Below are 12,134 nucleotides of genomic sequence, written 5' to 3'. Positions count from 1 at the left end.
TAGACTATAGAGTAGAAATACAGAGGCCACACTGTCATAATCTTCTTCTTGTAAGTTTCTGTATCCCCTTTGCTTTAGGATCTGCTAGAAGTAGATGCATTGCTGAGTGAAACTATCAGCTGCTAGAAAGAGAAGGATATAAGTGAATTTGTACAATAAAATAGTCTGCTCTGGACAGGCGTGGTGGTGCACATTTGTAATCCCAGTACTTAAAAGGCTGAGACAGGAGGATCTCAGGTTCGTGGCCAGCCTCAGCTACATAGTAAGGCCTTCTGTAACTCAGTGACACCCTGTTTGGAAATAAAGACTAAAAAATAGGGCTGAGGGTGTAGCTCAGATGTAGAATGGCTCTGAGTTCCACCTCCAGTACCGCAAAAAATAAAAAAATAGTCTGAGCTGGGGGTTGTAGTCGAGTGGTAGAGTACTTACCTAGTATGCCTTGAGTTCAATCCCCAGCACCATAAAATAAATGAATAAAAATCCATAAAGTTTAACTGTTTATAATATGGTTGTTCTTTAACTTTAAAATAAATTCAACATTTTTTAAAATTCATGAGTCTAGAGAGGATCTATTGAGAAATAATTTAGAAACTTGTAGATCTGAATAGAGCAGATAAAGTAGCACATGAGTTGATGCTGAATACATATATAAATATATATAAGATATGTAATGAATGAATACATTTTGTGGAATATTCTTAACAGGAGAAACTCGGGAAGAAAGAACCTTCCGTAACTGGATGAATTCTCTTGGTGTTAATCCCCACGTAAACCATCTCTATGCGTAAGTCATCTCACTACTGTTGGAAGCAGTAGCAAACATCAGGAATGGATGCTACAGAAATACTGGCTGGTCTAAAGATTTTCTAAATGTTAACTTGTAGCAATTACTTACATTGGAAAATGTTGAATGGTGCTTTCCATCCTCATTTTCCAAATACAATAAGGCCCAAATTCCCCCTTTACATGATCATTAAGTGTAGGTAACAGAATGTAGAAATAACTTTATGGTGCCCTAGGGAACAAATATTTTATGTTTTGACCCATTATGCCTTAGGGTCTTTGGCTCACTGGTCCCTCGGTCTGGAACTTTCTTTACCCACAAGTAAAGGCTCATCCCTTATATTATTCCATACACTGAAACATTCTTTGCCTCCTGTAATAATGTTTCATGCCCCTACTATTTTCCTGACTACCATCTACCATTTTTTAAAAATTTTTATTGGTGCATTATATTCATACATCATATTGGGGTAAAAAACTTGTGTGTCGAGACATGCACCCATCATTGATTTAACCCCTACCCATTTCCCACTCCATTCCCTCCCCGTCCCTCCTTCCCTTGCTCGGCTTAGTGGTTGACTTCGATATGTTAAAGTACTTTGTGTGTTTTAGAGATTTTCCTCTTCCCCTCTCCTTTCTCCTCCTTTAGGTTGCCTTGTTTGCTTCTCTATAGGATTTCCTTTTTCATCTAGAGTTCCTCCTATGACCCGTTTCTCCCTAACTCTCACATATTAGGGAAAGCATCTGATTTCTTATTTTTTGTGACTAACTAATCTCACTTGGGATATATACACAATGGAATTTTACTCAGCCATTAAAAAAAACTCAATTACATCATTTTCAGGGAAATGGAAGGAACTGGAGGCCATCTACCATTTTCTAACCAATAACCCTAGTTCCTTTTGTCCTCATAGCACTCACCTTATGCCAAAATCATATTACCGATTTGTCCATGTACTTGTTTACCTCTTTAACTCCAGTGTAAAGATGGGAATATTTTTCAGCCTTAAAAACAGTGCCTTACTTTGAACACACTCTCAGTGTATACTTCCAAATGAATTACATTTGATTCTGTTTACAGTGTGCTCTGTATGTTCACAGTGTGCTCTGTTTACAGTGCACATTGATAGAAAATCTGAGTCATGATTGTATATCATGACAGTATAGGCTTACTCTTTTTAAAGAAAAAGTAAAGGCTTGACAAACTGAAAACACTGATTAATTTATTTTTAAATCATTAGTGACCTGCAAGATGCCCTGGTAATCTTACAGTTATATGAACGAATTAAAGTTCCTGTGGACTGGAATAAGGTTAATAAACCTCCATACCCCAAACTTGGAGCCAACATGAAAAAGGTACATAAATAAGTTGACACATATCTTTGTTACAGCCTATTTTTATTCTCAGTTTGTTTCTTTTTTTGTTTTAAAATCTCTTGACCATCAGTTTTTTGAAGACAGGACCTGTATCTTTATGTGCAAATACCTAGCATTACCCAAAATACTCTACAGAATCCATATGCATGTTAAACAAATACAAATCTTTATTCTGTTACTTTTTGTGTTTGCAGCTAGAAAACTGCAACTATGCTGTTGAATTAGGGAAACATCCTGCTAAATTCTCCCTGGTTGGCATTGGAGGACAAGATCTGAATGATGGAAATCAAACCTTGACCTTAGCTTTAGTCTGGCAGCTGATGAGAAGGTAGAGTACAGTTTTTATTGTTTAAGCTTCACTATATGTTTCTGTCAATATTCTTACAACCATAATTTAAAGACCTGACCATGTAACTTAAAGGAAAGAAGATTTATTTTCTTACAGTTTTTGGGTTCAGTCCATGTGTGGCTGAGGACAGCGGATCCCAGTGCATGGCACTGGGAGGCAGAGAGAGCGAGAACGAGCGCACATGGGATGCGCTTCTCACACCATGGAGCAAGGAGGAGGAACTATGTATAATCTCCAAGGCGACACCGCAGGGACCCACCCCAGCCACACCCTCACACCCTACTGGCCATTGACACCACCCAGATGAATCCAATACGATTTTATCCACTGCTGAGATTACAACTACATGACTTTACCGCATAGACCCAGAATATTAATAAATGAGCTCTTTAGAGGACATTTTTTATTTAACTATAACATTATAATATAGGTCTCTGCTTTAGCCCATATATATTCTTTGTATTTATTTATTTTTGGTGGGGATACTTGGGATTAAACCCAAGGAGATTCTACCTCTGAGCTCTACCCACAGTGCCATTTTATCTTTTTTATTTTGAAACAGGGTCTCTCTGAGTTGCTCAGTGTCTCACTCTGTTGCTGAGGCTGTCCTCAAACCCATGATCCTCATGTGTCAGTCTCCCAGGTACCCAGATCACAGGTGTGTGCCACCATGCCTGGCTCTTTATTATATGTCGAATAAGAAAACGTATCAATGACTATACTTTTGAATTTTATTGTATTTAGAATTTGAAATGAGATTATCATGAATATGTGTTGAATGTTCACGTGGAGGTGCCTCCTTATAAATTAGGCAGCAGAGCTACAGTGATCTTTTCTGGGGGTTTTTGTCCCATACGTTTATTTATTGTTTTATTGTATTTATTTATTTTATTGGTGCTTTGTAGTCAGACATCTTATTGGGGTACAAGATGGTAGAGGCATACATGCCCACATCATTCATTTAGCCCTACCTTGCTTCTTACAGGAAGCCTAATATACAGACTTGAGCTTCTTTTAGTGTCACTGAAAGAAAAAGTTGTCAGAGGGTCTGAAAGGGTACATCCATACGCACAGGCATGTGTGAGGCTTCAGGTTTGATCTCCAGGACCAAAAAAAAACAAGGGCAAAGTTGTCAAAAAATATGAACATCCCCACTTATCTGTTTGAAAATGAAGATCACTTAACCATAATACTAAAAGCATTCATTATGACTAGGTACCAGCTGACGCACAGTGCATTTTAAGTCATGACCGCTATTGAAGTAGTGCAAAATGCACCTGCATATTTAAGCACCATAAATTTTGTCCTCGGTAGTACAAAGGTTGGATAAGTGACAAGCCATTACTGCTTGAAATCTTTTCTTATTTTTTTTATAATTTGAATCTCCTTTCATGAAAGGTTTGGTTTTTCAAACCTAAGGAATAAGAGAAATGGAAATGAAGCATCTTTCTGATGTTTGCCTTTTTCTTCATAAAGTACACTGTGACCTTTTCTTCCGTTTCTTTTAGATACACCCTTAATGTCCTGGAGGATCTTGGAGAGGGTCAGAAAGCTAATGACGACATCATTGTAAACTGGGTGAATAGAACGTTGCAGGAAGCTGGAAAATCAACTTCCATCCAGAGTTTTAAGGTCAAGAATCCACATTGGTTATTAGATAGTATCTTTACTAAATATAAGCATTATGGCATTAAACATATCTAGTATTTGGAGGGACAACCTTTGGTTTCCTTATGAATAGCAATGACGGCAAAATTCTTTTTGAATTTGCTGGGCTTTGCTTTAGGAACTTTATATAAGAAAGTACACGTTAATTTGTACATACTAAAAGTCTTATTTGTTCCCCTTTTCTATTAGGACAAGACAATCAGCTCAAGTTTGGCAGTTGTGGATTTAATTGATGCCATTCAGCCAGGCTGCATAAACTATGATCTTGTAAAGAGCGGCAATCTAACCGAAGATGACAAGCACAATAATGCAAAGTAAGGGAGACTACAGAACATTGTAGGGAGAGAGCAGGCTTTGCAGCCCAAAATATCTCAATTCTCATTCCTCTTCCACTTAAAATTCGTTTCACCTGAAGGAAACCTCGATTTTCTAAAGGTTTTAATACTTTCATTGTGTGGTTCTGGGGCTACACTCCCCAGCCCATTTTTATTTTTTTGTTTTGAGACAGGGTCCCGCTAGATTACTGAGAATCTCACTGTGTTGCTGAGGCTGTCCTTGAACCTGCAATCCTGTCTCAGCCTCCCAAATACTGGGATTCTTAGAACGTGTGTGCCACTATGCCCAGTAGTTTTAATGATTTTAACAGCTTTATTTAGATATAATTCATACATCGTACAACCACTATCATAATTAATTTCAGAACATTCTAATCATCTAAGAAAGGAACAAAGCCATTAATAGTCACTGTTCACTGCCTCCCATCCCTTGGCTCCAGATGACCACTTTCCTATTTTCTATGTAATTGTCTCTTTCATCTTTCTTTCTTCCTTCAGGAACCAACCTTCCTTCCTTCCTTCCTTCCTTTTTTCATTCCTTCCTTTCTTCCTTCCTATCTTTCTTTATTACCTAATATCAATTATATATTCTTTGACCAACATCTTTCCATATCCCCTTCATGCTAATTACTCAAGCATCTGGTAACCACCATTCTGTTCTATTCTTCTATAAAATTAGCTTTGTAGAGTCTACATATGACAATGGAATATTCATCCACTAAAATGAGGATGAAATCTTGTCATTTGCAACAGATTGGGTGAAGTTGGAGATCATTGTGTTAAGTGAAACAAGGCAAGCAAAAAAGACAAATATTGCATGATCTTACTCATAGGAGGGAAACGTCTTTGAGCCTCATATTCCTCACCAGTAAATTGGGAGCAATTTAGAGTTCATACTGATTAAATGAAAAATATATACACTGTGTCTGACCACTATGGATATCAAATGTTGCTTTAGTCGATTATAGAAAAATGTAATGTAGCCAGGCATGGTGGCACACGCTTGTAATTCCCGCACTTGGGAGGCTGAGACAGGAGGATCGCGCAGGTTTGAAGCCAGACTAAGCTGGCTTAAGAGACCCTGTTTCCAAATAAAATATAAAATAGGTCTGGGAATGTAGTCTGGAGGTAGAAAGCCCCTAGGTTCCATCCCCAGTACCACCAAAAAAATGTAATGTATCCTTCATGATGGTAAAGGCTTATAATCCCAACAATTTGGGAGACTGAGGCAGGAAGATTTCAAGTTTGAGGCCAGTCTGGGCAATTTATCAAGATCTTGTCTCAAGTTAAAGAATAAAAAGATCTGGAGACTTAACTCAATGGTAGAACAATTACCTATTGTGTAGAAGCCCTGAGTTTAATCCTTAGTACTACAGAGAGAGGAGAATATAGTATAGTTTATGATTCAGGGCAACTTATATACAAACCTTAAACAGGAAGAAATGACCTATGAACATGTTCATCTGTCTTACTTTTTTGCATATTACTGGGGATTGAGCCCAGGTCCTTGTATGCACTAGGCAAATACACTAACACTGAGCCATATTCCCACCTCTCAATCATTTTTTTAACCCAGGATCATTCTACTTCCAGGCTAGACACCCGGCCATTTTTATTTTGAAACAGGCTCTTGGTAATTTGCTGAGGCTGACCCCAAACTTGTGATCTCCCTAACAGCCTCCCAAGTACTGGGATTGCAGTCAAGTATCACTGTGCTCAGCTTATATTTCATTTTTGACTGGTAATATTTATTTATTCCTTTACTCCAATGTGAAGTGATAATTAAACTTGAAGCACTGGCTTCATATAAAAATGAAATTAGAGCTGAGTATGCTGGTATATGTTTCCTTGTAATCCCAGCAAATTGGGAGGCTAAGGTAGGAAGATTGCAAGTTCGAGGCCAACCTGGGCAACTTAGAGAGACTCTGTTTTTTTTTTGTTTGTTTGTTTGTTTGTTTTGGTGGTACTGGGGTTCCTGGAAGCCCTGCTACCTCTGGGCTACACTCCCAGACTTATTTTTACATTTTTATTTGGAAACAGGGTCTCTTAAGCCAGTGCGCGCAGCTGGCTTCGAACCTGCACGATCCTCCTGTCTCTGCCTCCCAAGCGCGGGGATTACAAGCGTGCACCACCACGCCCGGCGAGAGACTCTGTTTCAAAATAAAAAATAAAAATGTCTGGGAATATAGCTTAGTGACAGAGCACCCCTGATTCAATTAGATATAAGCACCTAAATTGGCTACACAATTAGTGTTGACATTCTGACAGGTACTCTTATGTGATTTTAAGAGATATAGAATGGAAAATTTTGCCAGATGCAAAAAATCCAAGTTGCACTGGTAGATGTGGTGAGTACTTCCAAATATTCAAGAGAGGGTAGAGAATCTGCATGGTATGGACAGAGTAGCTGAACAAAAGACTAAAGAAAAGCCTAAGAAAAAGAAAGAACTGACATATTATCTGGAAACTTTTGCAGGAACACACCTCAACGAAGCTAGGAAGCATTTCCGGATGTGTCACAACAGAAATATTTGTGTATGTGTGTGTGTGTGTGGTTGTGTGTGTGTGTGTGTTGCTGGTGTTTGAACCCACAGCGGTTCCACTTTTGAGCTACACCCCCAGCCCTATTTTTGAAAGAGTCTCACTAAATTGGGAAGGACCTCACTAAGTTGATGATGCTAACCTCGAACCTGCAATCCTCCTGTCTCAGTCTCCCAAATACTGCAATTGCAAGCATATATCACCACGCCAGGCTTTGTGACAGAAATCTTTACATATAAATAAATTGTCTAGTTTTTGGAAAGACAAGTTTCAAGAGTTCTTTATATATTATGGATATTAAAATTTTATCATATCGACTACAGATACTTTTCAAGAAGAAAGAACTATACCTAATTCCAAAGTTTTTTCAAGGGTCCTTCTTATCTATACTGTAAAGCACTACTGTGGGCTGTCAGCAACTTAGTGAGACTCAGTTTTAAAAAAATAGGGCTAGGGGTGTAGCTTAGAGGTAGAACACTCGAGTTCAAAGGTAGAACACTCAAGTTCAAACCCCAGTAGCACCAAAAAAAAAAAAAAAAAAAGAAAGAAACCAGGCATGGTGGCACACCCCTGTAATCCCAGTACTTGGGAGGCTGAGACAGAAGGGTTGCAGGTTCAAGGACAGCCTCATCAACTTAGTGAGACCCTATTTCAAAATAAAAATAAAATAGGGTTGGGGTAAAGCTCAGAGGTAGAATGCCCCTAGATGATTCAATCCCCAGAGCACTGCACTAAAAAAAAAAAACTAAAAAAAACTGAAAGAGGACAAAAACCTGGTTTAACTTAAAATTGAACTCAAAGCCAATATAAAAGAAAAGAGTGAAATCATTCTGATTTGCTTCTTCAATATGGAATTTTCATCCCAACTAAACGATTATAAGACAAAAATAGATTAGATGTCTCATATGGTGTTCTTTTTTTCAGGTCTGGTGATGGAACTCAGGGGCATTTGACCTCTGAGCCACACCCCCTGCCTTATTTTTTATTCTTTATTTTGAAACCTGGTCTCACTGAGTTGCGGAGGGCCTCGCTAAGTAGCTGAGGCTGTCCGAGAACCACAATCCTCTGGTCTCAGCCTCCCAAATGCTGGGATTACAAGCATGCGCCACCACGCCTGGCTTCATATGGTGTTCTTGACATATAAAATTTTCATCTTTATTCATTTCCTCACAAAACAGGTACGCAGTGTCAATGGCTAGAAGAATTGGAGCCAGAGTGTATGCTCTCCCCGAAGACCTCGTGGAAGTAAAGCCCAAGATGGTCATGACCGTGTTTGCATGTTTAATGGGCAGGGGGATGAAAAGAGTGTAAAATAACCAATCTGAATAAAACCAACCTTGTTCCCAGGTGCATGATTAGCAAGTCAGCTATTTCCAGGTGAAGTGCTCACAGCTTAAGGAATTCTTCATCATTTAAAAGACTTTTAGTTTCAATTAACAAGACTAGCTCGTCATGAGAGCCCTCGGAGAAGGGGGAAGAAATTTACTAAAAGTAACTCCTCTTTTCCATAGTCAGAGCTGGATTTGTCGGGGACATTTGAAATATGCTCATAGCCAACCTGTTTTACTCTCTCCTCTTAGAATACTGCCCTTGAGAGTGCCTGTTGCTGTGTGTTACTGCTCTCTACTTATCTTTCTCCTTTGTAGAATGTCCATCTCTTGAGACTTGCTTAGATGATTGGATATGAATATTATTAGACAGCCGTTTGCTTTCCATCCAGTATGCTAGTTCTTATTTGAGAACGATGGTCAGAAGGTATTTGGATATGAGTATCCTTTGCTTAGTTTGTAGTACTGAAAACTTTGCCGAAGTAACCGGCTGTGCAGAATGTAATAGAAGCTTTTCTTATTCTTTTATTCTTAAAATCAGTATCTTTTTACAGTATTCTTTCTACATGATCCTTTTTTGTACATTTAAGAATATTTTGATTACGTTCAACAAGACTGCTGATTTTGCTACTTTTTTAAGGGATCTTCAAGTAAGTAAAAAACATACATTATAGGTAGAGGAAAAACGTATGCTAAATTTTCATCTTCCCTCCCTCCCCCAAGCTGTCAACAAGTGACATATTTTGTCTTAAATCACTTAGTTCAATACATGCTTATTTGTTTTGAAACATGTATCCTCAAACTCTCTCTCCTGAAATTTAAAATGCTATTTAATATGACACTTTTGAGGGGAGAATGTGCTCAGAACTTAGATCGGATTTGATAGGCCAAGTATGATAAGTGTATGATATATTTTTTAATTTTACACCTAAAACAAGGAGGTTTGGTCACTAAAAAGTATCTGCGTAGAACTCAATGTACTCTCACTTTGTCAAGCTGTTTGCTCTAGTTTTCAGAATCATTATGTTATGCTAACTCTGAAACATGATGTAATCTGGTAGGAATGTAGTCGTTCAAATAAAGGCATTTACATAATAATTAGTTGCTTCTTCATGATTCTGTCCATAAGTATGCCAGTGTTGGGTAGGGGTTTATCCTTTTTCTGGTGTATTTTAGAAAATGATGCTCTTTATATTTGAGCTTTAGAAACTGAATTACAGGCACTGGGATAAAAAGTGATTTTCTCAACTTACCAAAATGGCCTTGGCTGGAGTGTAGCTCAGAGGTAGAGCAAATGGCTCAGCTTTCCATCACCAGCACCAAACAAATAAAAATCTCCAGGAGTTGAAGATGTAGCTGAGTGGCAGGGCACTTGCCTAGCATGCAGGGAGACCCTGGGTTCCAGCCCCAGCCCACAAACACACACATGAAATTTCCTGCTGGGCACAGTGGTACACACATGTAATTCCAGCAACTCAAGAGGCTAAAGCAGAATCGCAGGTTCAAGACTAGCCTTAGTAACCTAGTTGTTGCAGGACAGTCTGGTCCTCTGTGAAAAGAACCCCCAGGCCGTATTAGGATACAATGAGTTTTATTCACCTAGTGAGGCTCAGAGAACAAATCTGCTCTGAGACCCAAGCCCAGAAATTTATACGATAGCCAACTTAATTCTTGGGAAGGGGGAGTGAGTGGAAAATTTTTACCTAGCATAAGCAGTTTACAGAAGTAGAACAGCTGTCAGTCTCTGTGTCACTCTCTGCTCTGGTAGTCAAGAGCCTTATATTCTGGTAATAGCTGCCCAGAAAGTCCCAACTATGTTTATCTTGGGAGGAGGATTGAGAGGGAGGATTTGTTCTCCTGGTCCTTTGTTCTTTAGCCAAAAGCTGTTTACTGATCAAGGCCATGTTCCTACCTTGTCTAAAAATAAAAACGTTGGAAACTGGGTGCACTAGTGGGCACCAGTACTTGGGAGGTAGAGACAGGAGGGTCGTAGGTTCAAGGGCAGCTTCAGCAACTTAGCAGTGCCTTGAGCAACTTAGTATAACACGATTTCAAAATAAAATAGGGTTAGAGATATAGCATAGAGGTAAAATGCCCATGGGTTCAATCCCCATTACCACACACACACAAACACACACACAATTTTTGTCTAGTTCCTTTCTTTCATTGTTCTTTTCCATCTCAATTAATTTTTTCCGTACTCTCTGCTATGCAGAACCTGAAACAAGAGGGATCGGAATAGCCAGAGAGGAAAAATAACTTATGGTTGGTTTTCCAAACATAACCTCATCACTCTGGACATTTTGGGTACTGATTCTTTGATAAGAGGAGGGGCTCTCCTTGTGCATTGTAGAAAATATAGCATTATCATATATTCTCTCTCTGTTGGATTACACTAACAAACCCCTGTTGTCTCCTGGGGTACAAAATCATTTATATACACTTTTAATCTTTTGCAGTGAACGATATGAAATATAGTCCTTTGAAGATCTGGTTACAAACTGGTTTTGTGTTTGTGTGGTACTGGGGATTGAGCTTGAGGAGTTCCACCTTTGAGCTACGTCTCCAGCCCTATTTTATTTTTTATTTTGAAATAGGATCTTGCTAAATTACTGAGGGTTATGCCAAGTTCATAAGGATGTTTTGGAATCTGCGATCCTCCTGGGGATCACAAGGTCTGGGATTATTGGTGTGTGCCACCATGACCAGCTAATATAAAGTTTTTGATGGTATCACAGATTGGACTTAAGGGCATTCTACCTCCAAGCTACACACCCAGCCTTATTTTTAATTTTGAAACAAGGCCTTACTAAGTTGCTGACAGTCTAAGTTGCTGAAACTCTCCTCAAATCTGCAATCCTTCTGTCTCAGCTTCCCAAGTACTGGTATTACAGGGGTGCAACATCATACCCAGGTAAAGAACTCTTTCTTTCTTTCTTTCTTTCTTTCTTTCTTTCTTTCTTTCTTTCTTTCTTTCTTTCTTTCTTTCTTTCTTTGTGGTACTAGGAATTGAACTCACACATTCTACCTTCAAGTTAAACCCCCAGAGTATTTTTATTTATTTTATTTTTTGTGGTATTGGGGTTGGAACCCAGGGGCCTTCTACCTCCAGGCTATACTCTCAGACCTACTTTAAATTTTATTTGGAAACAGGGTCTCACTAAGTTTCTGAGAGCCTCACTAAGTACCTGAGGCTGGCTTCAAACTTGTGCAATCCTCCTGTCTCAGCATCCCAAGTGCTGGGATGACAAGGGTGTGCCACCACACCCAGACCTATTTTCATTTGTTTTGAAACAGGGTCTCACTAAATTGTGGAGGGCCTCACTAAAAAGCTGAGGCTGGCCAAGAACCTGCAATTCTCCTGTCTCCCCCCTCCCAAGTACTGGGATTACAAGCGTGTGCCACCATGTGGGGCTGAGAACTGCTTTTTTAAATGAACTGTGTTCTTTCCTGTCAGATTGACAAAAAATAAGTAATTGATCATTATCAGGTATTCCCTAATAGCACAGGTGAAAGGATATGAATAATTTGCAATTTGTTGAGACTGATGTGGAGCCTGGCATGGTGGTGCATGTTGGTAATCTATAACATTAGCCTTTTTGTGGCTGAGACAGGAAGATTTCAGGTTTGAGGCTAATCTGAGAAACTTAGTGAGACCCTGTTGCAAGAGTTTAAAATATAAAAATGGGCTGGGGTGTGGCTCAGAGTTAGAACATACCTGAGTTCAATCTCCAGTACCCCCCCACACACATA

The 12,134-nt window shown here is 39.1% G+C and overlaps 1 protein-coding gene across 3 annotated transcripts in view; it reads left to right on the top strand.

Annotated features, from left to right (window-relative positions):
• The window catches only part of PLS3 (plastin 3), a gene marked incomplete at both ends in the record, with an annotated part of 46,867 nt that extends 38,503 nt beyond the window's left edge, over window positions 1-8,364 (top strand). For all 3 annotated transcript variants that reach the window (XM_080718690.1, XM_080718689.1, XM_080718688.1), the window contains 6 exons: window positions 706-784; window positions 2,025-2,139; window positions 2,355-2,488; window positions 4,018-4,141; window positions 4,367-4,491; window positions 8,232-8,364. In XM_080718690.1, the coding sequence (XP_080574816.1) occupies window positions 706-784; window positions 2,025-2,139; window positions 2,355-2,488; window positions 4,018-4,141; window positions 4,367-4,491; window positions 8,232-8,364 (710 nt within the window). The remainder of the gene's footprint in view (window positions 1-705; window positions 785-2,024; window positions 2,140-2,354; window positions 2,489-4,017; window positions 4,142-4,366; window positions 4,492-8,231) is intronic.
• Window positions 8,365-12,134: the final 3,770 nt, after the last annotated feature.

This window comes from Muscardinus avellanarius, assembly GCF_963383645.1.
Source record: "Muscardinus avellanarius genome assembly, chromosome: X".
Classification (NCBI taxonomy): Eukaryota; Metazoa; Chordata; class Mammalia; order Rodentia; family Gliridae; genus Muscardinus; species Muscardinus avellanarius.
Note: the sequence above shows the minus strand (reverse complement) of the source record. Positions and strands in the feature narration are given on the sequence as shown.